Source organism: Erythrolamprus reginae, chromosome Z (genome assembly GCF_031021105.1).
Source record: "Erythrolamprus reginae isolate rEryReg1 chromosome Z, rEryReg1.hap1, whole genome shotgun sequence".
Taxonomy (NCBI): Eukaryota; Metazoa; Chordata; class Lepidosauria; order Squamata; family Dipsadidae; genus Erythrolamprus; species Erythrolamprus reginae.
In genome coordinates this window covers 1,183,697-1,205,434 of record NC_091963.1, presented here as the reverse complement: position 1 = coordinate 1,205,434, position 21,738 = coordinate 1,183,697, and the positions used below count along the sequence as shown (strand labels likewise).

Below are 21,738 nucleotides of genomic sequence, written 5' to 3'. Positions count from 1 at the left end.
CGTTTGCCCAGGTTCGCCTGGTGCACCAGATGCGGCCCTATTTGTACCGGGAGTCACTGCTCACAGTCACTCATGCCCTCATCACCTCGAGGCTCGATTACTGTAACGCTCTCTACATGGGGCGACCTTTGAAAAGTGTTCGGAAACTTCAGATCATGCAGAATGCAGCTTCAAGAGCAATCATGGGCTTCCCTAGGTATGCCCATGTCACACCAACACTCCACAGACTGCATTGGTTGCTGATCAGTTTCCGGTCACAATTCATAATGTTGGTTATGATCTATAATGTTCCACTGTAACATTGTTTTATTATTGTTGTGAGCCCCCCCCCCCCGAGTATTTGGAGAGGGGCGGCATACAAATCTAATAAATTATTATTATTATTATAAAGCCCTTCATGGCATTGGACCAAAATATCTCCGGGATTGCCTTCTCCCGCACGAATCCCAGCGACCAGTTAGGTCCCACAGAGTTGGCCTTCTCTGGGTCCCATCGACTAAACAATGTCGTTTGGTGGGACCCAGGGGAAGAGCCTTCTCTGTGGTGGCCCCGACCCTCTGGAACCAACTCCTCCCAGAGATCTGAATTGCCCCACCCTCCTCGCCTTTCCTAAGCTCCTTAAAACCCACCTTTGTCGTCAGGCATGGGGGAACTGAGATATTCCCTTCCCCCTAGACCTATACAATTTATGCATGGTATGCTTGTGTGTATGTTTGGTTTTTTAAATAAGGGTTTTAAAATTATTTTAAATATTAGATTTGTTATATGTTGTTTCATTATTGTTGTTAGCCGTCCCGAGTCTACGGAGACAGGCGGCATACAAATCTAATAAATAAATAAATAAATAAATAAGCTAATTAATTAATTAATTAATTAATATTCTTGTAAGTAGACTTTGGCTCGAGAAGCAACTGTTTGGGAATTTATCTTATCAACTTGGCCTCATGCCTGGATTTTGGCAGTTGAAAGACATTGTTTTGGATCGTGTTTGTGCAGTTTAGTTAATTTGACTTCTATGCCGCCCAATCACGAGGGACTCAGGGTGGCTAAACGTTCAACAAACGTCCTTGTAAATAGACTCTTGTTCCTTTTGAAACCTTTATGTTTGAGTTTTAATTTGGGGCTAATTACTTGCCGGCTGCCGTGCAAGACAGAACAGTTAGTAAGTCCAATTCTTCCTTTTTCCCAAATCTCTTTTAAAGGTGACTGTGTTCAAAATGTCTCCAAGCCTCTTAAGTGGCTTAAATCTCGCTGTGTCTCTTGCCAGGCATACAACTTGCCTTCTGCTTCCCACACACACTCCTTCTCTCTCCCCACTACAGATGGCTCTCAAAGCCTCCCCAATGCCTCGATGCCGAGGGAAGTCCATCACGCCGCGCCAATTTCTTCAGCCGTGATGCCCGACACTCCCTTGAATCTTCTCCTGCAAGAGGCCGAGCAAACCTATTCCTTCTGGCCCCCCGATGGTGATGAGTCCAAGGAGGATGCTGACCTTAGCTCCAGCTCTTTGGAGAAGAATGAGAGTTTGTTGCCTTCACGCGGCACAAACACTGGCAGTTTTCATGAACAGAGAGTGGAAAGATTTCCCCTTTGCTCGTCCCCATGCCACTGTCCTTAGGCCTCTTTCTGAGCATCTGGGTCTATTTGGAGTCGGTCCTACTACGGTGGGTGAACCTAGTGGCCTTCAAGACCAGCCACCTATGTCCTCTCTGGAGGACAGCATGATGCTTCTTGAGGGCGATCAGGGGATACCAGCTCCGCTCCACCTCTTCCATGATAGCTTCCTTTTCAAGGCAGATTTAATGGAGATTATGACGCTTTTGGAAGCAAAAGTGGTGGAGAACAATGCTGTCTATAGCACAAAGGATGATGATGATGATGACGGCAGTGCGTCCGCCTCTGTCTTGCATTCTTTCTCAGAAACATCCAATGATGAAGGTGTGGATGAGTCCTTTGCTTATCCGGATGATACCTCCCAGGCCTCAGACTCTGCTTCCGATGACGGCAAGGATGGCGTTGAGCAGTATGTCATGGTCACCAACACAGTTGTAGAGTTCAAGGAAGACCCAGAGAGCAAGCTGCCACACCTGGAGAGTGAGAGCGAGATGGATGTATCCTCAGATGCGTACAACACAGATGAAGACACCGTTTGTGGAACAGGGGATGAAAAGAGGAGAGGAGAGTCCGAGGAAAAGGGCAGGCCAAAAGAGGAAACCTTGACAGAGGAGGATCCGATGAAACCTCCAAGACCTTTTGATACAACGGTTGTCTCCCAGCTGCAAACTCGACCAGAGAGCCCAGATGATGTCTTCTCAAAGAGTACTTGTATTTCTCAGCCGGGGCCAGGAGAAGAGGACTCGGTGATGGCTTCTGAAGATTTAAGTCCCCCAACTCGGGATGACAAAGGAGATTCCCTCAAGGAAATGGTCCTTTCCCCCATCTCTCCAACACATCTGCCTCACTCAGATGCTCAATCAACCCACCCAGACTCAGGGGGCTCTGAGTCTGCAGAGTCTTTGATTATTTGCTTTGATATTGATGATGAATTGGACAACCAGTCTCCTTTGACTGACACCGCAGAGGAATCTCCATCGTTTGTTCCCCTAGACGAGGAATTGATTGACCAGGATTGTGCAGGGATCATCATCCCCCTGGAATGGATCCCCATACTTAATTTGCAAGATCTGGTAGGTGTGGACAACGTTCCTATCGTGGACATCATTACGCGGCTTGAAGAATCTAAGAGACAGCTGCTGGAGTTCCTCAACCAAGATGATGCCGCCAGCGGATGCTCCGCCGAATGGCAGTCGGGTGATGGTGAGCTGTTGGAGACCACTTCTGAGAAGGAGAAGCCTTTTCTGTCACTCCTTGAATCGAAGGGGGATCTTTTAAAAGAACCCAAAATCATCCTAGCAGATTCCGATGCAACCCAGGACAGTCTCATTGTCTGTGAAGATTCAGAAGATGAACTAAAGGAAGGATCACTCTTTTACCAGATCAACAACAACCATGCAATGGTGGCGTTTTCTGAGGCAAGCCCCGACTTGCTTTCTTTTCTGGCATCGAGCTACACTCCAGGGAACAGCCTTGAAGAAGACAATGAGGACTTTCTTGATGCCTCAGCACAAGATCGAGAAATAGAAGACAAATCTGGACACTCTTCCAATGATGGAGAGGTGGTAGATGATACCATGACTCCTAAACTTTCTGAACTGTGCTTGGAGACTGACGATACCGAAGGGCCAAAAGGGACCAAGGTAAAAACCACTCAATTCCAAGGTTCTGCACCAAACGAAGCCACCCAGCTTGGCATGGAAGACGTCGTCTCTGCCCCTGGGGAAGCTGAATCTGAAGTAATGGATGGAAGCCCATCTCAAAGTCCTCCAGAAGATCTTCCAAAACTAGAAGCCAAGGGGATGGCCAATGAGAAGACCGTGGAAGAAATGTTGATGGAAATGGAGGAGGCAGAGATGGACACGAGCCATCCGAGGATGGAAAATCATCTCACCGAAGGCCAAAGCCCATCAGCTACCTTGCAACTCGCTCTTCCAACTGCAGGTCCTTGTATGGAAAACATACCTGTCCAAGAGACTTTTGTGCAGGAGGAAGGTAAGAGCTCCCATTTTCTTCCCACTGGGCTATTACAGATAGTTGTTCACTTACGATCATTTGTTTAGCAATCGATGTAACGAGAACGAAAAAAGGGACTGTGGGACCAATTCTCCTCCTCATGATCCTGTGGTCACATGATTGAAATTGGCTCATATTTTTGATGGTTGAAGCATTCTGAATATCACACAATCCCTTTTTGTGACCTTCCAATATTGCGGAAACTGGATTCCCATAACAACTGTGTTACTCACAACTGCAATGGTTCACTTAACAAAAGCGGCAGGGAAGGTCATAAAATGGGGCCCAAATTCACTTAATAACTTTCTCACATAGCAACGAAAATGGGCACAACTGTGGTTGCAAGTCAAGGACTAGCTATAACATTGGGGACAAATGTTAGATCTGTGTACATCACAGGTGTATACAGGAGAGCATTTGTGGGCTTAGATGGCTGGGGCATGGGGTTGGACTGGGAGACCTCCAGAGTCCCTGTCAGCTCTAGTATTCTATGGTGAGACCTTCAGGAATGTCCACCAGGGTGGGTGGAAGGTTGGACTAGAAGATCTCCAAGGTCCCTTCCAGCCTGAGGATTCTATGATCTTTGGTGTATCTTTCAGGGATGCCCACCAGGACAGGCAGGAGGTTAGTCTAGAACAGGGGTAGGAAAAATGGGCTCTTGACTTGTGGACTTCAATTCCCATAATTCCTAAGCCAATCATGCTAGCTCTGGAATTCTGGGAGTTGAAGTCCACATATCATAGAAGAGCCAACTTTGCCTACCCCTGGTCTAGAAGACCTCCAAGGTCCCTCCCAGCCCAAGGATTCTATGACTGTGTGATTCTCGTAACAACTGCTGTGGTTCTTTTAAGAACTGTGGAATGAAAGGAGATTAAATGGGGGCAAGGCTCACAATGTCCCACTTAACAACAGCAAGGTTGCTGCTGCTGTAAATTGAGGACTGAGCATCAGTAAAGGAGACCTCGGATAGACTACGCTAAATACCTTTTTGCAGGATGTTTCCATGATTCCGAAAGCAACCAAGGATCCCTGCCAGAATTGGAGGAATCGAACGTTCCAGTACCATGGACAGCTCAGGAGACGCAGGTGTGGCCCTTGCAGACCAAAATGGGTGGATCTCAATTCCCTGAATTCCCAAGTCAGCCACATTTGAGGTGGGGTGGGCTGAGAGAGAGAGAGAGAGGCTCAAAGTCACCCAACTGTATTTCCTGCCCAAGGCAGGACTAGAATTCCCAGTGATTGGCTCCCAGTTGCCCGCTCTGCTTCTTTCCCCAAGCTGAGACTGCAACTCCCCGTTGCCCACTTCAGTGTTATCCATTGTTAATGGCTGTGCTCGCAAGGCATCTGAAATTGCATCTTTTCTAACGATAAATAAATCAAAAATGAAATCAAGGGATCCTAGAAAGAACGGGAGACAAGATATGTGGACCTTGTCCAAAGGTTCTGGGTTAGCGTTTGTCATCCCCAGGGTTGCTTTTTTTAATGGAGTCAAGGCGATCATATCATTTTCTCAAATTCTCTCACTGGATATGGAGAGCACTTTGCACCAAACGCCTGGGGCCAAACCTACACCTCTGTGAAAAATTGCAGCTTTTGTGCAACTTGACCCACAATTGCAAAGACAGGAGGGTTGGTGGGAAAATGCACAATAAAATAAATAAATAAAAGACCTTTGCAAAAACTAGGAGACAGGGAGTTGTAGTCCTTATCGCGGATACTAGTCGGGCCAGCTAAGTGGTAAGGTACAGGGAAATTGATGGGCTGTTCTGGGGAGATCATAAAAAAGCTCTTTCCCCCAAAAGCATCTGCTTAGTAGTAAGGGATGAGTAAATGGATTTGTTATATTGCAGATGCAACAAGTGCCTTCCCAGAGGACTGACGAAGAGTCCACTGAAAAGCCCAAACTAAGTCGGAGTGAGAAGAAATCTCGAAAGGTAATTCCTTCCTCCTCCTCCTTCCTTCCTTCCTTCCTTCCTTCCTTCCTTCCTTCCTCCTCCTCCCTCCCTCCCTCCCTCCCATCCTCCCTCTTTCCTTCTCTCCCATCTATCCTTCCCTATCCATCTTTTTCCTCCCTCCCTCCTTCCTTCCTTTCTGACAAACCACTCACGGCAGTGAACATATCCAGCACACCTTCCTCCTCTTGTTTTGTCCAAACCATCAATCCTGCAAGGTAGGTTGGGCTGGCCAAGAGGGACCGGCCCAAACTCACCCAGATATATTTATTGCTTAATGAGGAACCAGAACTCACTGTCTCCTCACGTTGGGCTCCAAGGCACCTAGCTGGTTTTCACGCCTAAGGCAGGGCTCCCTGTCTCCTAGTGATTGAATCAAAACCATCCAACTTTCTTTCATACTTAAGGTAGAACTAGAATTTACCATTCATGTTGATTGGCTCAAAGCCACGTCATTCCCTTTGGTGCCTAAGGTGACGCTAGAACTCATCACCTTTATTAAGAGTGTTTATCCTAGTGTGTGTTAGTTTCCTGATCTGGTCTATCTACCTCAAAGGGTTGGCAAGGTGAAAGTCTTCTACTCATTGTTGTAGGCATTGGTCAAGGTATTGCCAGACACCACATAGCGCATTGGAAGAACTCCATTTGGGGTAAAAATATCTCTCTCGCCCTCACTGGTCAGAAGAAGACTTCTGCATAACTTTCCACATCACAAGATGCCCTACCGTGGAAACGAGCGGTTGGCCTACAGAAACTCAACTGTATTATTATTATTATTATTATTATTATTATTATTATTATTATTATTATTTAGATTTGTATGCTGCCCCTCTCCGCAGACTCAGGGTGGCTCACAGCAGTGATAAAAACAATATACAGTAACAAATCTAATATTAAAGTTTAAAATAACAATTTTACATTAAAAAGCCTAAAAACCCCAGTATATAAAAAAGCATACACACAAACATATCATACATACAGCTACATAGGCAAGGGGGAATGTCTCAGTTCCCCCATGCCTGATGGCAGAGGTGGGTTTTAAGAAGTTTACGAAAGGCAAGGAGGGTGGGGGCAATCCTAATCTCTGGGGGGAGCTGGTTCCAGAGGGTCAGGGCCGCCACAGAGAAGGCTTTTCCCCTGGGTCCCGCCAGACGACATTGTTTAGTCGACGGGACCCAGAGAAGGCCAACTCTGTGGGACCTAACTGGTCGCTGGGATTCATGCGGCAGAAGGCGGTCTCTCAGATATCCTGGTCCGGTGCCATGAAGGGCTTTATAGGTCATAACCAACACTTTGAATTGTGACTGGAAACTGATTGGCAACCAATGCAGACTTCGGAGTGTTGGAGTAACATGGGCATACCTAGGGAAGCCCATGATTGCTCTCGCAGCTGCATTCTGCACGATCTGAAGTTTCCAAACACTCTCCAAAGGTAGCCCCATGTAGAGAGTGTTACAGTAGTCAAACCTCGAGGTGATGAGGGCATGAGTGACTTGGAGCAGTGACTCCCGGTCCAAAGAGGACCGCAACTGGTGCACCACGCAAACCTGGGCAAATGCCCCCCTCACCACAGCTGAAATATGTTTCTCTAATGTGAGCTGTAGATTGAGGAGGATGCTCAAGTTGCAGACCGTCTCTGAGGGGGTCAGTAATTCCCCCCCAGGGTGATGGACGGACAGATGGAATTGTCCTTGGGAGGCAAAACCCACAGCCACTCCGTCTTATCAGGGTTGAGTTTGAGTCTGTTGACACCCATCCAGACCCCAACAGCCTCCAGGCACCGGCACATCACATCCACTGCTTCGTTGACTGGACATGGGGTGGAGATGTACAGCTGGGTATCATCGGCATACTGATGATGCCTCACCCCATACCCTTGGATGATTTCACCCAGCGGTTTCATGTAGATATTAAATAGCAGGGGGGAGAGGACCGACCCCACAAGGGAGAGACCTAGAGCTCAACCTCTGACCACCCACTAACACCGACTGCGACCGACTGGAGAGGTAGGAGGAGAACCACTGGAGAACAGTGCCTCCCACTCCCAACCCCTCCAGCCGGTGCAAAGGATACCATGGTCGATGGTATCGAAAACCTCTGTGAGGCCAAGAAGCACCAAGACAGAGGATAAACCCCTGTCCCGGGCCTTCCAGAGATCATCCATCAACGTGACCAAAGCAGTTTCTGCTCTGTAGGCAGGCCTGAATCCTGACTGCTGAGGGCCTAGATAATCGGCTTCTTCCAAGGACTGCTTGAGCTGGAGCACCACCACCTTCTCAACAACCTTCCCCATCAAGAGAAAGTTGGAGACTGGACGATAATTGTTGAGAATGGCTGGGTCCAGGGAAGGCTTCTTGAGGAGGGGGCGCACAAGTGCCTCCTTGTAGGGATATAGAAAGGACCCCCTCCCCAAAGAAGCGTTGACAATGCAGGAATTCGAGTCGCAATGGAAAATGGTCTGACCATGACAAAGGCAACACTTCTAAGCCCCTTAGTCTCAGACCATAACTCAGTTGCTCAGAGAGGAATACCATATCGGGTGCGTGCCCTCCCTCATGAGTCGGACCCTGTACTACTTGAGTCAGGTCCATGGATGTCATGGTGGCCATGAACTCCTGCGCTAGCCCAGCGGTTTCACCGAGCGATGGTAGGTTAAAGTCCCCCAAGATAATAAATCTGGGGAACCCTATCACCAGCCCAGCTACCTCCTTGAGCAGCACAGGCAGGGCTATTGACATGCAGCTGGGAGGCAGGTACGTGAGTAACAAGCCCACCTGAACCCCTAAGTCCAATTTCCCCAGGAGGGACTCGAAGCCCGCAATCTCTGGAACAATAAGCCTAAGCAGGCAAAGGCTCTCTCTGGCTATAATAGCAGCTCCTCCCCGCCTTCCCTGGGGTCAGGGCTGATACCAGACCTGAAACCCGGCTGGGCAAATTTCAGAGAGAGGAACTTCTCCCTCCGGGCCCAGCCAGGTTTCAGTCACACATGCCAGGTCAGCCTCCTGATCCAGGATCAAATCCCGGATGAGGAGAGCTTTATTTACCACTGACCTGGCATTGAGTAGCAGCAGCCTGAGCCCAGGGCCAGAATTACACTCATCACCAGTGCCTTGAGTTGAGCTAATGGAGCCGGAAGAAGGAATCGCTACTAAGCAGCGATCCCTCCTTCCCCTGGAACGGCTAGCTCCATGGCTCCCACCATATCTGCCTCTCCCCAGCAAGACTGGGATATTCTGACCCTCTACCATGCCAGGGATAGGTGCCCCCTCCCACCTTTGTAGGGCAACTCTTTGGTAGTTCTACCAGAGGCTTCCTTAGCTTTCGTCTATGGCTTTGGAAGCTGTTGTGAGTTCCTCTCTTTGTGGTGTGGATGTTAGCCCATCAACATGGTCTCCTTCTTTGTCCCCAGGCCATGTCCAAACTGGGTCTGCAAAAGATCCATGGCGTGACCAGGATAACCATGCGTCAATCCAACGATATCTTGTTTGTCATCAACAATCCGGATGTCTTCAAATGTCAAGCTTCTGACAACTACATAGTCTTTGGAGAAGTCAAGGTGAGGTGGGAAGAGGACTTAGGGGGAGCTGGGATCCCAGGGGGAGGGAGAGGTCTGTTGGTGACTGAAGTGGAGGGATGGAGGAACGAACGAGGGTGGGGGAGGAAAGAAGGGAATGAAGAATATGGGAAGGAAGGGAAATGGAAAATGAAGGAAGAAGGGAAAGAAGGAGGGAGGAGGGAGAAAAGCAAGAAAAAATGATAGGAAGGGAGGAGAGAAAGGAAGGACGGAATGAGAGGGAAGGAGGAAGGATAGGGTGAGAAGGAAGCAAGGAGGGAGAGAGCAGAAGAGGAAAGAGGAGGAGAGGGAGGGGAAGGCTAGAAGGAAAGGAGGAGAGGGGAAAACGGAGGGAAAAACAAAGGAAGGAAGAGAGAAGGAAGCAGGGTGGGTTAGATGGAAGGAGGGAAAGGGCAGGGAGGGAGGGCGAGGGAATGACTGACAGACGGATGGACAGAATGACTGACTGGAGGGACATTACACAGGTAATCCTCAACGTACACATCCATTGAACCCAAAACTTCCATTGGGAAGTGAAACAACCATTGCCCCAGATGTCTGAATTTGGGTCATGGGGATTCCACAATGGCCATAAGTGTGGGAAAAACATGGCCATAGGTGACATTTTCATCACAGTTCTACCTTTGGTCACTAAATGAATGGTTGTAGGTTGAGCATTTCCTGCCTTGTGATAGATTGGCGTCCGTCTTTCTTAACTGGAGAGATCGAGAGATTGTCTTCTTCTTGTCTCAGGACGGTCCGAGCTGGAGAACTCAGGTTGGGAGTGTAGCTTTAGGGAAGAGGTCCTCTCAAATTCCTGGTCAAAGAACCTGGCCTCTTGGTAGAGCGTGGAAAGGTCTTCTAGCCCAACCATCTGGGACTCGTTGGAGAAGGTCTTTCCTTCTGGAAACTATTTATTTGACTTCTGTGCCGCCCAATCCCAAAGGACTCAGGGCGGCTTACAACAATATAAAAATACAATTAACAACAAAAAGAAGTCAAATATAAATGAAAACAAAAGCCCCGGTTAAAATCCACGACTCAACAATCCAATCAACACAAACATACCATTCAATACGATTTGGCCACCCACCCCCCCAGGCCTGCTGAGAAAGCCAGGACTTCGAGGCCTTATAGAAGGCCAGCGGGGTGGGAGCAGTATGGACATCAGGGGGGAGTTTGTTCCAAAGAGCCGGGGCGGCCACAGAGAAGGCCCTCCCCCACGGCCCTGCCAACCTGCATTGCTTAGTTGACGGGACCTTGAGGAGGCCAACTCTGTGTGCTATTATTGGTCTCTGGGAGGTATGTGGCAGGAGACAGTCCCGTAAATAGTCTGGCCCTAAGTCATGTAGGGTTTTATAGGGGATAGGCAACATCTTGAATTGTGACCGGAGACAGCCAGTGTTGGGTGTTATATCCAAGGTACACCCACGACAGCTCGTGCAGCTGTGTTCTGGACAATTTGAAGTCTCCGAACACTTTTCAAGGGTAGCGCCCATGTAGAGCGCATTGCAATAATCAAGGCGGGAGGTGATGAGGGCCCGAGTGACTGTATAAGGCCTCCTGGTCCAAAAAGGGCCACAGCTGGTATACCAGGCGAACCGGGGTCAGCAGGCCAAAGCCAGATCTCTCTCGCGCGCTTTCTTTTGCAGCTCCAATACCTGTCCCAACAGGACCAGACGGCCACAGCAATGAACTTCCCTGAACCAACTCCAGCCCCCTCCGTCAGAGAGGAGAGTGAGGAGGAGGAGGAGGAGGAGGTAAGGAGATCCAGACGTCAGCCTTCTCCAGACCTGAGCTAGAGGCGGAAAGGATGGAAGGCCAAGAGGAACGAGAACCTTCACGATGTCCTCCTATGACAGTGGTGGTGAACGTTTCTTTCCTTGAGTGCCGAAAGAGTGTGCGTGCACGCTCTGTCATGCATGCGCGAGTGCCCACCCCCATAATTTTATTGGGTATTGATTATTAATTTGCAGAGTTTGTACCATTTAGTTTGCAGCAGATATAGCCTGGCAAGAAGAGACACGAGGCTGGCAATCCCCCTTTGTTTCAGTAATAAATGATCACTCCTTGCATAATATTGTAAATATTACAATAGGCCCTACGGATGCTGGAGACGGATTGTTTCACAACTTCTGGTGGGCCCAGTAGGCTTGTGTTTCATTCTCCCCAGGCTCCAAAGGCTTCCTTGGAGCCAGGGAAGGGTAGAAATGCCCTTCCTTCAATCCCTGGAGGCTCCCTGGAAGCCAAAAACACCCTCCCAGAACCTCCGTGTGAGCCAAAAATCAGCTGGCTGGCAAACACATGCATGTTGGAGCTGAGCCAGGGCAGATATGGCTCTGCATGCCACCTGTGGCACCTGTGCCGTAGGTTTGCCATCACTGTCCTAGGAGGTCCAAGGGGAGTAGACTACTTGGGAGCCAGGCTATTAACCCATGGAGACAATTCTTGCCTGAAATATCCTGCTTTGACCAAGAATAGGGACTTTTCTTTGGTCTCCTCCATTGTAGAAATCACAGAGACCTGGAGATATGATTTCCAGAACAAGGGTTGTCCAGGCCACGTATCTCATTGTGTGAGCAGCTTCGTGATTTGAAACCCTGCTCTAGATTTGCCAATTTGTTCTTTGATGACCAGTTTTCATGTGTACAAAATATTAATTCTTCACTTAATCTAGTTACAATAGGAACGATTGATTTGTAACATTATTATTATTATTATTATTATTATTATTATTATTATTATTATTATTTAATAAATTTGTATGCCGCCCCTCTCTGTAGACTTGGGGCGGCTCACAACAATAGTGGCAAAACAATATGTAATACAAATCTAATAATTTAAACTAAAAACCCATAATTTAAAAACATGCGCACAACACACCATACATAAAGAATATAGGCCTGGGGAAGTGATTTCAGTTTCCCCATGCCTGACGGCAGAGGTGGGTTTTAAGGAGTTTACGAAAGGCAAGGAGGGTGGGGGCAATTCTAATCTCGGGGGGAGCTGGTTCCAGAGGGTCGGGGCCGCCACAGAGAAGGCTCTTCCCCTGGGTCCCGCCAAGCGACATTGCTTCATTGACAGGACCCAGAGAAGGCCAACTCTGTGGGACCTAACCGGTCGCTGGGATTCGTGCGGCAGAAGGCGGTCCCGGAGATATTCTGGTCTGATGCCATGAAGGGCTTTATAGGTCAAAACCAACACTTTGAACTTTCTGACAAGCGATGAGGAAGCCCAGTTCATTTAACTGCAGCAATTCACTTATCAACGGTGGGAAGATCAATCAGAAAAAGGGGCAGAACTACTTAACAACTACTTAACTACTTCACATACAGCAAGCAGACATAATCTTGTCAGCAGGATGACTAAAATAAACAAAAGAACATCTTATTAGTTTTTAACCTAGACAAGCAAAAGGGTTTCAATTTCCTTAGGTAAATGGAAGCTTTAAATCAATAATTATTTCCTTAGACTAATTCAAGAACACCCCTGGGTCCTAAAAGAACTGGCAGATGTCATGAGCCAACGTAGTCCCAATCTACAAAAAAGGAGAAAAAACAGACCCAGGCAACTACAGACCAATCAGTCTGACATCTATACCTGGAAAAATAATAGAAAAAAGAATCGAAAACCTGCTCTGCCACTACCTAGAAACAAACAAGATAATAACCAACAGCCAACACAGGTTTGTCAGAAATAAATCATGCCAAACCAATCTCATATCATTTTTCAACACCATAACCAAGTCAGTAGACCAGCGTAATGCAATAGACCTAATATATTTGGATTTTAGTAAAGCTTTTGATAAAGGAGACCACGATCTACTACTCTACAAATTGGAAAAAAGTGGGATAGACTACAACACATAGAATAGAATAGAATTATATGATTGGACACACAAGGAATTTGACTTTAGTGCAGATGCTCTCAGTGTACATAAAAGAAAAGATACACTTGTCAAGAATCATGTGGTACAACACTTAACAATTGTCATAGAGATCAAATAAGCGATGAAGAAACAAACAATGTTAATAAAAATCTTAGGATACAAGCAACAAGTTACAGTCATAGAGTCCTAAGTGGGAGGAAAAGGATGATAGGAATGATGAGAAAAACTAGTAGAAATAGAAGTGCAGATTTAGTAAGAAGTCTGACAGTGTTAAGAGAATTATTTGTTTAGTAGAGTGATGGCGTTCGGGAAAAAACTGTTCTTGTGTCTAGTTGTCATGGTGTGCAGTGCTCTGTAGTATCGTTTTGAGGGTAGGAGTTGAAACAATTTGTGTCCAGGATGCAAGGGGTCAGTAAATATTTTTCCTGCCCTCTTTTTGATTCGTGCAGTCTACAGGTCCTCAAGGGAAGGCAGGTTGGCAGCCATTGTTTTTTCTGCAGTTCTGATTCTCCTCTGAAGTCTGTGTCGGTCCTGTTGGGTTGCAGCACCAAACCAGACAATTATAGAGGTGCAGATGACAGACTCAATGATTCCTCTGTAGAACTGTATTAGCAGCTCCTTGGGCAGTTTGAGCTTCCTGAGCTGTTCCAGAAAGAACATTCTTTGTTGTGCTTTTTTGATGATGTTTTTGATGTTAGGTGACCATTTTACGTCTTGAGATACGATAGAACCTAGAAATTTGAAGGTCTCTACTGTTGATACTGTGTTGTCTAGTATTGTGAGAGGTGGGAGGGTGGAAGGGTTTCTCCTAAAGTCTACCACCAGTTCTACGGTTTTCAGTGTGTTCAGTTATAGATTGTTCTGGTCACACCACAAGGATAGTTGTTCAACCTCCCATCTGTATGCAGATTCATCATTGTCTCGAATGAGTCCGATCACTGTTGTATTGTCTGCAAACTTCAGTAGTTTAACAGATGGATCATTTGAGATACAGTCATCTATATGATTCCACATGTAGATGGATTAACAGTTGGCTAACCAACTGCGCCCAACGAGTAGTCCACATGGAAGGAGGTAGGCAGCAGGGTACCTCAGGGTTCAGTCCTGGGCCCAGTGCTCTTCAACATATTAATCAATGACCCCGAGGAGGGAATAGATGGGGAACTAATCAAATTTGCAGATGACACCAAGCTGGCCGGGGTAGCCACTACCCCAGAGGATAGGCTAAAGTACAGAAAGATCTAGATAGATTAGTACTGTAGGTTCAAACTAACAAAATGAAATTTAATGTTGAAAAAAGCAAAATCTTACACCTAGGTAAGAAAAACCTAAGACACTCATACAAATTGGGAGAAACCCCCCCCACTTGTGGCACCCGTGCCATAGGTTCGCCATCAGTGCTATAAAGTGTTGGAGAAGTCATCCCGTGGCGAGGCAGGTCTACTAGAACCCTTACTCCATTGTTCCTAAAATTATGACTATAGTTCTGTTGCAATGTTAGTTCTGCCCAAGGATATAGCATGACAAATATTTTTTCTCCTTCTCCTCCTCCTTTTCCCTCCTTTTCTCCTCCTCTTCTTCCTTCCCCTCCCTCCTCCTCCTCTCTACTTCTACTCCTCCATCTTCTCCTCCCCCATCCAACTTCTTCCCCTCCTTTTCTCCTCCTCTTCCTCCTTTCCCTCCCTCCTTCTCCTCCTCCTTCTCCCCTTCTCCTTTTCTCCTCTTCCTCCTTCCCCTCCCTCCTTCTCCTCTTCCTCCCTCCTTTTCCTTCTCCCTCCCTCTCCTCCTTTTCTCCTCCTTTCTCCTTCCCCTCCCTCCTTCTCCTCCTCCTCCCTACTTCTTCCCCTTCTCCTTTTATCCTCCTCTTCCTCCTTCATCTCCCTCCTTCCTACTTCTTCTCCTTCACCACCCACTCCTCTTTTTAATTTCTCTCCTTCCTTCCCTCCCTCCCTCCCTCCCTCCATTCCTTCCTTCCTTCCTTCTTCTCTTTATTTAATTATATATCTTCTCCCTCCCTCCCTCACTTCTCAGGTGGACGAAACAGGTCTGGAGGAGATATGTATCACATTGGTCATGGAGTATGCCAATGTCTCCCGCCGCAAAGCCATCCGAGCCCTTCAGAACAACAACAAGGACATTGTGGATGCCATCATAGTAAGTAATGAATGTTTTTATTTTAGGCGTTTTAAAACTGTTTTTATATTATTTATTTGTTGTACGCCACCCAGAGTCCAGAAGGAGTTGGGCGGCTTATAAATTTAATAAATTAAACTGTTTGAGGACAGCCACCTCTCCTCTGCTGGGGTGGAATGTAGCCTGGATTCCCAGAAGGAAAGGAGGGGGAGAGGCTGCATTCCAGTGGACGAAGAAAGACCGCCAAGTTGTGTGGTTGAGGGGAAGAGAGTCCTCACGGCTCTTTCCCAGAAATTCTCAGAGTGTATCCTTAATGAGTCAAATACAGGAGTTCCTCAACTTATGACAGTTCAGTTAGTGACTCTTCAAAAATGGCGCGGAGGAAAGGTACTTAGGACTGTTTTCCTCACACATGACTGATGCACCGTCTCTGTGGTTACGTGATCAAAACCCGGATACTTAGCCACTGATTCATACTTATGATGGGGAGGGGTTATGTGATCCCCCTTTTACAACTTTCTGACCAACAAGTCAAGGCGGATGCCGGATTCACTTAAGGACCATGTCACTAACTTAACAGATGGCGAGATTCACTTCACAAGTCTGCCAGGAAAGGTCATCAAATAATAATAATAATTTAATAATAATTTATTAGATTTGTATGCCGCCCCTCTCCGCATGTGAAATTGATTGACAAAATTGACAAAATTTAGTGACACAAATTTGTGGCTCAATTGTGGTCATACGTCGAGGACTACCTATAGAATAAAAAAGGATAGAATAGATTATTTATTTATTTATTTACTTACTTACTTACTTACTTACTTACTTACTTACTTACTTATTAGATTTGTATGCCGCCCCTATCCGTAGACTTGGGGTGGCTCACAACAATAACAAGAACAATGTAAGAACAAGTTTGCGGAGAGGGGCGGCATATAAATCCAATAAATCTAATCTAATCTAATCTAATAATTTAAAAAACACTAAAAACCCCATTATTAAAAGCAAACATACACACAAACATACCATGTATAAACTGTATAGGCCCGGGGGAGATGTGTCAGTTCCCCCATGCCTTGACGGCAGAGATGGGTCTTAAGTACTTTACGAAAGGCAAGGAGGGTGGGGGCAGTTCTAATCTCCGGGGGGGAGCTGGTTCCAGAGGGTCGGGGCCGCCACAGAGAAGGCTCTTCTCCTGGGTCCCACCAAACGACACTGTTTAGTCGACGGGACCCGGAGAAGGCCAATTCTGTGGGACCTAACCGTTACATTATGTTACATTATGTTCTATTCTATTCTATTTAATTTATTATATTGATTACATTACATTATATTATCATATTTTTCAGAGTATAAGATGCACCTTAGTTTTGGGGGAGGAAAATAGGGCGAAAAAATCTACCTACCAGGTATTTATCTGGCTAGCGTCCTGGTCAACTTCAGCACATTATTTAATGCCCTGGTTAGGGCTGAAAAGGGAGGAGTAGGAATGAAAACAAGCCTGCAAAGACTTAGGGCTGGAATAAAACCTTCTTGGAAGCTGGGAAAATCATTAGCACCTCGTTGGGGCTGGGGGGAAAAAGCTTTGAAAAAGCTACATGTAAAGTATAACATGCACTCAAATTTTCAGCCTATTTTAGGGAGGAAAAAGATGTGTCTTTTATTCAAAAAAATATAGTATATTATACACTGCTCAAAAAAATAAAGGAAACATTAAACAAGAAGCCTTCTCTGGACCCAGCCGTACTTAATAACTATCGTCCAGTCTCCAACCTTCCCTTTATGGGGAAGGTTGTTGAGAAGGTGGTGGTGCTCCAGCTCCAGCGGTCCTTGGAAGAAGCCGATTATCTAGGTCCCCAGCAGTCAGGATTCAGGCCCGGTTACAGCACGGAAACTGCTTTGGTCGCGTTGATGGATGATCTCTGGTGGGCCCGGGACAGGGGTTTATCCTCTGTCCTGGTGCTTCTCAACCTCTCAGCGGCTTTTGATACCATCGACCATGGTATCCTTCTGCGCCGGCTGGAGGGGTTGGGAGTGGGAAGCACTGTTCTTCAGTGGTTCTCCTCCTACCTCTCCGGTCGGTTGCAGTCGGTGTTAGTGGGGGGTCAGAGGTCGACCTCGAGGTCTCTCCCTTGTGGGGTGCCTCAGGGGTCGGTCCTCTCCCCCCTGCTATTTAATATCTACATGAAACCGCTTGGGGAGATCATCCAAGGGCATGGGATGAGGTATCATCAGTACGCTGATGATACCCAGCTGTATATCTCCACCCCTTGTCCAGTCAACGAAGCAGTGGAAGTGATGTGCCGGTGCCTGGAGGCTGTTGGGGCCTGGATGGGTGTCAACAGACTCAAACTCAACCCGGATAAGACGGAGTGACTGTGGGTTTTGCCTCCCAAGGACAACTCCATCCGTCCTTCCATTACCCTGGGGGGGGAGTATTGACCCCCTCAGAGAGGGTCTGCAACTTGGGCGTCCTCCTCGATCCACAGCTCACATTAGAGAAACATCTTTCAGCTGTGGCGAGGGGGGCGTTTGCCCAGGTTCGCCTGGTGCACCAGTTGCGGCGCTATCTGGACCGGGACTCACTGCTCACAGTCACTCATGCCCTCATCACCTCGAGGTTCAACTACTGTAATGCTCTCTACATGGGGCTACCTTTGAAGAGTGTTCGGAAACTTCAGATCGTGCAGAATGCAGCTGCGAGAGCAATCATGGGCTTTCCCAAAAATGCCCATGTTACACCAACACTCTGCAGTCTGCACTGGTTGCCGATCAGTTTCCGGTCACAATTCAAAGTGTTGGTTATGACCTATAAAGCCCTACATGGCATCGGACCAGAATATCTCCGGGACCGCCTTCTGCCGCACGAATCCCAGTGACCGGTTAGGTCCCACAGAGTGGGCCTTCTCCGCGTCCCGTCGACTAAACAATGTCGTCTGCCGGGACCCAGGGGAAGAGCCTTCTCTGTGGTGGCTCTGACCCTCTGGAACCAGCTCCCCCCAGAGATTAGGATTTCCCCTACCCTCCTTGCCTTTCGGAAACTCCTTAAAACCCACCCCTGCCATCAGGCATGAGGGAATTGAGACATCTCCCCCTTGCCCATGTTGTTTCTGTGTATGATTCGACTGTGTGCTCGTTTTTTATATATTGGGGTTTCTTTTGGATTTTTTAACCTAAAACTGTAATTTAGATTGCTAAATATTAGATTTGTTACTGTTTACCATTGTTGTGAGCCGCCCCGAGTCTACGGAGAGGGGCGGCATATAAATCCAATAAATCTAATCTAATCTAAGATGGTTTTCTTTATTCAATGTCAGCAGCTGTCAAAAAATTCATAGCAATATTACACAGTTGTAGTTATTCGTCCAACCAGCATTCCACCAAATCTGCTTTTCTTTTTGAGCAATGTTCCTCTATATTTTAAATCAACAACTTTAAGAAAATATTTTCTTCTGAACTTATTTTCCCAGTTACTTAGATCTCAACTGACTGTTATAACACAGTTTATAGATCTTTTGTTTCAGTTCTTCTAGCTTAGTTTTTCTATGATCTTCTACTTGCTAGATAGCCATTCTCAGTTTCAAGTCCTTTTGTTTCCATTTAAATGTTTAAAAAGTTCTTTAAAGCTTTCTGTTGGCAAAATCACTCCCCAGTTTCTATTTTCTTCTTCTCCCTCTCCCCTGCACATACCGGTAATTTTAAATCTTCCTTCCCAGTTAACTCCAAATGGTGCTTGGTCCTCTGAACTGGGTGGTTTTTTTGCAGACATCTTATAACCCAACTGCAGAATAGCATCAGTGTCAGTGTTCCCTCTAATTTTTTTGGGGGGTGGGCAGAAAAGTATAGTGTCTGAGCGGCAGTCCCTTCGGGACTGGGTGGCACAGAAATAATAAATAAATAAATAAACAAATAAACAAACAATAAAAAAATAAAAAAATAAAAAAATAAAAAACCCACCCTGTTTTGCCTCAGAAAATTTCAAAATAAAATACTGTACTGTGTGTCTATAAGAGTGAGCTCATAATAGGGCAACTCTATCAATATCAAAATACCACTTAAATAGCTGAGCTAGTTTCAAACTAGATTTTGATTTTCTTTCTCTCTTCCTTACTCCCATTCTTTTTCTTTCTCTTTTCCTTCCTCTCTTTTTTCTATCTGTTTCTCTCTCTTCCTCTCTCTCTCCTTCCCTCTCACTGTTTCTCTCTCGGCTTCTGGGCAGGTTTGGAAAACTCTGAGTTGATGATGATTTTTAAGTGAGCGATTGCTCACTGCTCAGCTTAGAGGGAACTATGATCAGTGTTATAGAAGGGAACGGAGTTTGGGAGGAGGAGGAGGAGGAGGGAGGAGAGAGAGAGGAAGAGGAGAACTGTGCTTTCTGAGATTGATGACTTCTAGCACTGATGATGTTACCTAGCTGGGTTGTGAAACATCTGTGAGAACTCTGCCCCTCCCTGCTTCCTAGACCCAACACTTCTTGTTAAATCACTGCACCGGGACATGTAAGATGTCCAGGATTCTGTGTCCTGATTGAAGAAAGGTGGTGGTGGAGCCATGACCGAGCTCGTGGTTGCCTAAGCGGGAGTTCGACCTCCTCGTCGCCACTGTTAAATCACTGCACCGGAGACTTCTGTTCATTCAACCATTATTTATTAACAGAGTATAACAGTCAACCATTCCTCTCGATAGCAATTCCCAACAAGGACAATGGCTAATCCGTTGCCCTATTTATATCTTGCTTATGCGCGGGCTTTTTTAACTGACAACCGCTTGTTTTTGGCGGCAACCTTAACTTAGCCGCGTCTTAACCAATCAGCGATTTTCTGTGATTTCTTTGAATGAACAGAACACTTCTTCCCCTTCTGTTTTCCAGGAGCTGACCAACCAGGGACCGGTGGGATGATGATGCCCAGCCCAGCCCGCCCAGCCCCTGCCTCAGTCCCTCTCCCACTTCTGTATAGATGCCCAGTTCCCTTTAGCAGGTACTGCTGTTAGGGAGATGTTATTTAGATTTTATTTCTATTAGATTTTATTTCTATAACAAATTTTTTATGTTCTCTCACTCAATAAAAAGGATGTTCACTCCTACTGTTCCCGGGCTCTGTCTTTCTGTCCGTTGTGTGTGTGTGGGGGATTTCAAAGGTGCTGAGTGTCAGTTTAATGACCATTCTGAAAGTGATGATGGCCCCCCTAAATGGACTTAGATGCAGCCAAATTAGACCCACAACATTTTTCTTCCTGGCCGTTTGGCATAGTGGTTAGAGTGCAGTACTGGAAGCTACTTCTGCTGACCGCCGGCTGCCAGTAGTTTGGTAGATCAAATCTCAGTAGGCTCAAGGGTGACTCATCCTTCCGTCCTTCCTAGGTGGGGAAAATGAGGACCCAGATTGTTGGGGGAACAGGCGTATTCTCTTAGATAGGGCTGTAAAGCATTGTGAAGCGGTATATATATATATATATATATATGTAGATTGTTCTGAGTTCGGGTTTTGCCCTGTGTAATGTTTTGCATGTCTATGCGACGTTTCGGTGAAATCACATTCACCATCATCAGGCTGGAGTTCCAATCTTTGTGTTTTTGCAAATGAATATTAGCAACTGACATTTCTTCTTAGCATGTAGTGTGGGGGTGGAGATTTGCTTTGAATGTAGCAAATAGATTGGGTGACTATGCTTCCGTGATCTGATTGGTTGGTGTAATCATGGTTATAGAAGGAATGGCATGAAGATTATGAAGTGTTTTGTTTAAGTCTGATTTCCAAATATAAAATTCTAAAATCATAATAATTAAAGGATTGACATATTGATTATAATGAAGTGTTTATTTTGTTTAAGGCTGGTTTCCAAATCTCTGGCAGGCGCGAGGTATCATCCCTTTTATTTAAACAAAAGGACCTCTTTTCAATTTCAATAGCTTCTAGAGAGATTCTTTTATATAAATTCTCTGTTTTGTGGAGTAATTTAGTTTTTTCAAAGTCAATTTCGTGCCCTGTTTTTTTAATGTGCTGGACAAGGGAGGAGGTCTTCTCCTGTTTCTTGACTGCATTCATATGTTCTGCCATGCGCTGGCTCACTCTTCGGTTAGTTTGTCCAATGTATGTGGCTGCACATGTTTTGCAAGGGATTTCATAGATACCTTGGTATTCTAATTGGATTTTATCTTTGGGGCTCCTTAGGATATTAGATATTTTTTGGTTAGTGCAAAATGAGGTTTTGATGTTATGTTTTTGTAGAATTTTACTAATTTTATCCGTGGTGCCTTTGATGTAAGGAAGGATGGTGGTGCCATTGTCCTGTTCTTGATCTTGTTTTTTGGGGGGTGTCTCTTTATTGATTAGGTTTGTTATTGTTTTCTCTTTGAATCCATTAGAAATTAGTACATCTTTGAGTTTGTTCAATTCAGTTTTTAAGTGCTCATGGTCAGCTAAGCGTTTGGTTCTGGTGATGAGAGTTTTGGCCACTGAGGTGATTTGTGCGGGGTGGTGGTGTGAGTGTGCATTTAGATAACGGTTGGTATGGGTTTTCTTTTGGTAGATAGTATGTCCTAGGCTGCCATTGGGTTTTTTATAGACCAGTACATC

At 46.1% G+C, this 21,738-nt stretch overlaps 1 protein-coding gene across 1 annotated transcript in view; it reads left to right on the top strand.

The window, feature by feature from the left end:
- Positions 1-20,245, top strand: part of LOC139175709 (uncharacterized) — a 32,430-nt gene extending 12,185 nt beyond the window's left edge. Inside the window, exons 2-8 of the mRNA XM_070766932.1 lie at positions 1,323-3,609; positions 4,625-4,716; positions 5,481-5,564; positions 8,992-9,138; positions 10,788-10,895; positions 15,056-15,178; positions 20,031-20,245. Of these exons, the coding sequence (XP_070623033.1) occupies positions 1,464-3,609; positions 4,625-4,716; positions 5,481-5,564; positions 8,992-9,138; positions 10,788-10,895; positions 15,056-15,178; positions 20,031-20,060 (2,730 nt within the window). The 5' untranslated portion in view covers positions 1,323-1,463 and the 3' untranslated portion in view covers positions 20,061-20,245. The remainder of the gene's footprint in view (positions 1-1,322; positions 3,610-4,624; positions 4,717-5,480; positions 5,565-8,991; positions 9,139-10,787; positions 10,896-15,055; positions 15,179-20,030) is intronic.
- The last annotated feature ends 1,493 nt before the right edge of the window (positions 20,246-21,738 follow it).